The sequence below is a fragment of the Otolemur garnettii genome, unplaced genomic scaffold (assembly GCF_000181295.1).
Source record: "Otolemur garnettii isolate 467f Iridium unplaced genomic scaffold, OtoGar3 scaffold00044, whole genome shotgun sequence".
Classification (NCBI taxonomy): Eukaryota; Metazoa; Chordata; class Mammalia; order Primates; family Galagidae; genus Otolemur; species Otolemur garnettii.
Window position 1 is genome coordinate 8009293 of NW_003852439.1, and position 4496 is coordinate 8013788.

Genomic DNA, 4496 nt, shown 5'->3' on the forward strand with positions numbered 1-4496 from the left:
AAAAAAAAAAAAAAAAAAAAAGAAGAAGTTGTCAACCTGGGAAAAGGCATTTATTTTTAAGGGAAGAATTCATCTGTGCCGGCACCACCACAACCTTGTTCCTTTCTCACATCACCTAGCCCAATACTGCCCAGGAAATGCTCCCCACTCAGTTTTGCAGTATTTTGCATACACAGAGGTCACAGACATTCAACCTACAGCCTGAGCCAAGTCCAGAGACATGTTTTATGGCCCCATAAAATATTTTAAAAATCAAGAAGTTTCACAGCTGCTTTCCTCTCTTGAGCTGCAAAGACTCCTCACAAGCCAAATGCTGGGGCTGGACCCCCTCCATGTGGGGCCCCACACCCTACCAAGTCCTCACTGTCCCACTTGGACTCTCTGCCAGGCTCCTGATGCTGAAACTCCACCTCAACGCTTTGATGACTGTCCCTAAATAGAAAATATCCAGTAGTTCTGGGGACCTCAAGAAACAGGCTCTCTCCTTGGCCATTTCGACATTTTACCCACCCCAGAATCTTGACAGCTTTCAGCAGGATCTGAAAATGGCCCGGGATGGCTCACTGCTCCTGGTCCTTCCCTAGTGCTCCGCGGTCACTTAGCTCACTGCTAACCAGCTCCTAGAGACCTAGGTTAACCTCCTGCCCTATTGCTCCATCATCCAGATATCAACTCATACAGAAAAGATTTCGAAATCAAGGTCAAAATATTCCAGCAAAGCAGGAGGCCACGCAGTGAGAATCCGACGTTTAAGGCTGGGCAGGTCTTTGGAGGCCGCGCCCCCGAGGCCACCAGCGGCGCTGGGCTCTCTAGGTGTACTCCAGGCGCGGCGGCCCCAGAGTCGCAGGCTGAAGTCCCGGGGCCGCGGCGGGCTCCGGCTCCCCCTTATCCGGCGCCTCTCCCGCGGCAAGCCCCGCGACAGTGACCACTCGACCAGTCGCAGTAGCCACCGCCGCGGCGCGCGCCCGGACACCCGTGTCAACAGAAAACAGCATCGATGGCGCGGCGACCAACCGTCGTGCGCGCGCCCCCGCCGTGGGCCCGCCCGCGCTGCCCCGGCTCCCTACCCAGGCGGCTGGAGGCGCAGGCGGCTCCCAGCGCAGCGAGGCTCCAGCGGCCCAGCAACCCGCGGCCCAGCACCATGACCGGCAAGCCGCTGCCCCGCCGGGCGCACGGGCGTTGGCGCACCACAGCCAATCAGCGCCCGATCTGCGCCACTCCGCCACGCCCTGCGCCACCGCCACCCAATCAGCGTGCTCGTGTCAACCGGTTCCCTACCCCGCCCCGCTGCCGCGGCCTGAGGGGCGGGGTCCCGGAGCTGCCAGCAAGCCTTGGCCTCTCACCCGGCCAGGGACATCTGCTTGCAAGAGGCCGAGCGCCGAGCCTCCCGGCACCTGGCGGAGCACGCAGCAGGACGGCGGGTAGCTGAGGGGCAGTCCTCCAAAGTAGTTGGTCCCCTCCGGGTAGCCGTAGGTGTCAGGTGACTGGCTTGGCAGAGGCCGCGTGACTCTTAGGTGACTCGCTACAGCCATGGCGGCGACCAGGCAGTTGTCCCGCTTCTGGGAGTGGGGGAAGAACATCGTGTGCGTGGGGAGGAACTACGCGGACCACGCCAAGGAGATGCGCAGCCCGGTGCTAAGCGAGCCGGTGCTCTTCCTGAAGCCCTCCACCGCCTACGCCCCCGAGGGCTCACCCATCCTCATGCCGGCCTACACCTGCAACTTACACCACGAGTTGGAGCTGGGCGTAGTGATGGGCAAGCGCTGCCGTGCGGTCCCGGAGACCATGGCCATGGACTACGTGGCCGGCTACGCCTTGTGCCTGGACATGACTGCCAGAGACGTGCAGGACGAGTGCAAGAAAAAGGGGCTACCCTGGACCCTAGCCAAGAGCTTCACTGCCTCGTGCCCGGTCAGCGCGTTCGTATCCAAAGAGAAGATCCCAGACCCTCACAAGCTGAAGCTCTGGCTCAAGGTCAATGGTGAACTCAGACAGGAAGGTGAGACATCTTCCATGATTTTTTCCATCCCTTACATCATCAGCTATGTTTCTAAGATAATAACCTTGGAAGAAGGAGATATTATTTTGACTGGGACGCCAAAAGGAGTTGGACCAGTTAAAGAAAACGATGAGATCCAGGCCGGCATACATGGCGTGGTCAGTATGACATTTAAAGTGGAAAGGTCGGAGTATTGAATCACTTCTTAACGCGTTTCAGGAGAGAAGGAAACAAGACAGAAGCAAGCAATGTTATTGAACGTGATAATCTTAATAAGAAATGAATTCTTTAAAAAACGATTTGGTTAAATTACAGTGTCACACCTCCCAGAAGATGGACCTTTCAAGAAAAATGTGATCTAGAAGGGCTGGGCCAGAAATGCAAACAGCCAAAGTAAAAGATTTGCAATGCTTCTGAAGACACCATATCAAACCAAATGTTCAAGAGATTTAGGGTTCTTTTTTTTTTTTTTGCTGCCCCCCACCCGGTCCCTGAGATTTAGTTTTCTTTTGTAAAACTTGACTGGATAAGACTTTTCAGTATTATAGAATGATAATAGTTCAAGACTTAAAAACTGCAAAGGAAGCTGAGAGCAATGTTCCAGATCAGCGTTCCCCAGATATTTTTGGACTTAGTGATCATCAGGAGGCATTTGTAAAAATAAAAATTTCCAACTTAGCAGGCCATCTCAGACCCATGGAATTAATTAATGCGGTTAATTTCCAGGGAAATTGTCTTTATTGAGCATCCTAAGTGATTCTTATCAGGGAAATGTCGAAAATCCCTCTTCCACATAATCATAATCAGTTAATTTAAAATTTTCATTAATAAGTAAACAATGATGTAGACCTCACTTTCTTACTTAGGATGTCTGCTCTGGCCTAATAGATTCTGAGTTCCAGAGATGATTTTGAAGTTACTGATTTACAAATAAATGTGCTTTTATGTGACCTACAAGTGCACTTTTTCTCTCAATGGTGGTGAAGAGGGACACTTATTTGTGGAACTTCGAACCTTGGTCTTTGACTTTGGTCTCCTGAGCATTGTGCTCTGTTAGGAAGTCAGCAACCTCTGTCTCCCAACCAGAGATAAGAAAGCTTCTGGGAAGGTGAAAAGCCTTTGACTGCTTTTGCTCTATGTACCTGTCTCTGAAAAATAAAAGCTAGGCAAGATGCACCAGACAGCTGTCAAAATGCTGGGTGGAGTCCTTTAGGCTTAGGCAGGGGCTCATACTGTTAGTGAACACAGAAATAATCTGCTGGCCCTTTAAGAAAGCCTAGAACACTTAATTTAGTAATACTAGTTAATATTTGTTAAGTACTTAATATGAGGCACATGTTATTCTGCATTTCCATGTGTTTTGTAACCTTTAACAAAGCTGTGAAGTTGGTATTATTGCTATCATCCTCATTACACAAAAGAAAATATAGATTAGAGGCTAAGAAATCCAGCTAAAGTCATGAAGCTGAGTGACAGCCAGGATGTACAGGGTAAAGCTGTCCCAAAACCAGAACGTGAAGTCTTAACCACAATAGAGATTGGATCTTGTAGGTAGATGTATAAGAAGATTCAAACTTCTTTTAGGTATTATAAAACCAAACTTTTAGATATTATAAAAAATTCAATTTAAATTGACTATGATAAAATGTCATAATTTGATTTGTTAAATTTCATGGTGTCTTAACTGCTTTTATCTTTTAATGAATTTTCCTTTTTTAATTGCTTAGCCATGCCTGTTTATTACGGAAGAGTCAGAATACTAGAATAAGCAAAAAGAACAAAACACCTAAAATTTCATCCATCCAGAGACAGCCAGGGTTAAGCATTTGATATATATTCTTCCAAGTCCATGGATATAACTGTAACTTTTAAAATAGAACTTGCTTACACCATATAATTGTTTTTTCCCTATATATTTGGACCATCTTTCTCCTTGTCAGCCAACACATTTCTGCAGAATGATTTTCACTGGTTGCATAAGATTTTAAAGTCAGTCTTCCATTTATGGACATTGACATTGTCACTCATTATTTGCTAGTAAAATCAGCACATTCGCCATTATTTGCTTTGGCTAGGTTCCCATAAGTGGAAGAGTTGGATCAAAGGCCGTGCTCATATTGAAAGTGTATTCTTAGTCTAGCTAGCAGGTACAAGGTTCAGCCTAGATAATCCTACCAAGTTAACAGACTATTAAAGCAAGCGAAAGGTTAAAGTTCACATGTAGTCCTGGTAGGTTACACAAGCCAGCACCCGGATAGTATGGTGTCTATGGGGTAAATGTTCACCAGAGCGGTGGAACAATCTTTGCTACACACATCTTACATTAGCATTGCAGGTGTAGCACATAAAGTCCTTAGATGCAAGGATCAAAAACAGAAATATTAATTCTTGCAATTCCCAATGTTGATAAAATTGCAGTAATCCTAGCACTCATAAGATATATTTTCCCCCAACTTCTTATTTTGAATAAATGTAAACGTACAAAAAAGTTGAAAGA

General features: G+C 47.2%; 2 protein-coding genes across 4 annotated transcripts in view; one reads left to right on the top strand and one right to left on the bottom strand.

The window, feature by feature from the left end:
* The window catches only part of HAGH (hydroxyacylglutathione hydrolase), a 13857-nt gene extending 12678 nt beyond the window's left edge, over positions 1–1179 (bottom strand). The window contains exon 1 of one of the 3 annotated variants that reach the window (XM_003790781.3): positions 1068–1163. In XM_003790781.3, the coding sequence (XP_003790829.1) occupies positions 1068–1143 (76 nt within the window). In that variant the 5' untranslated portion in view covers positions 1144–1163. Of the gene's footprint in view, positions 1–510; positions 638–1067 lie in introns of those variants that run through there. The other 2 variants (XM_012805838.2, XM_012805840.1) reach the window with 2 other exon arrangements.
* A 101-nt stretch (positions 1180–1280) lies between these two features.
* FAHD1 (fumarylacetoacetate hydrolase domain containing 1) lies at positions 1281–2677 on the top strand. The gene has a single exon (XM_003790782.3). It carries the CDS (start codon positions 1531–1533, stop codon positions 2194–2196), a length of 666 nt encoding a protein of 221 aa, XP_003790830.1. The 5' UTR covers positions 1281–1530; the 3' UTR covers positions 2197–2677.
* Positions 2678–4496: the final 1819 nt, after the last annotated feature.

Coding starts and splice junctions, on each gene's coding strand:
- FAHD1 (XM_003790782.3), top strand. CDS start 1,531: ATGGCGGCGACCAGGCAGTTGTCCCGCTTCTGGGAGTGGGGGAAGAAC.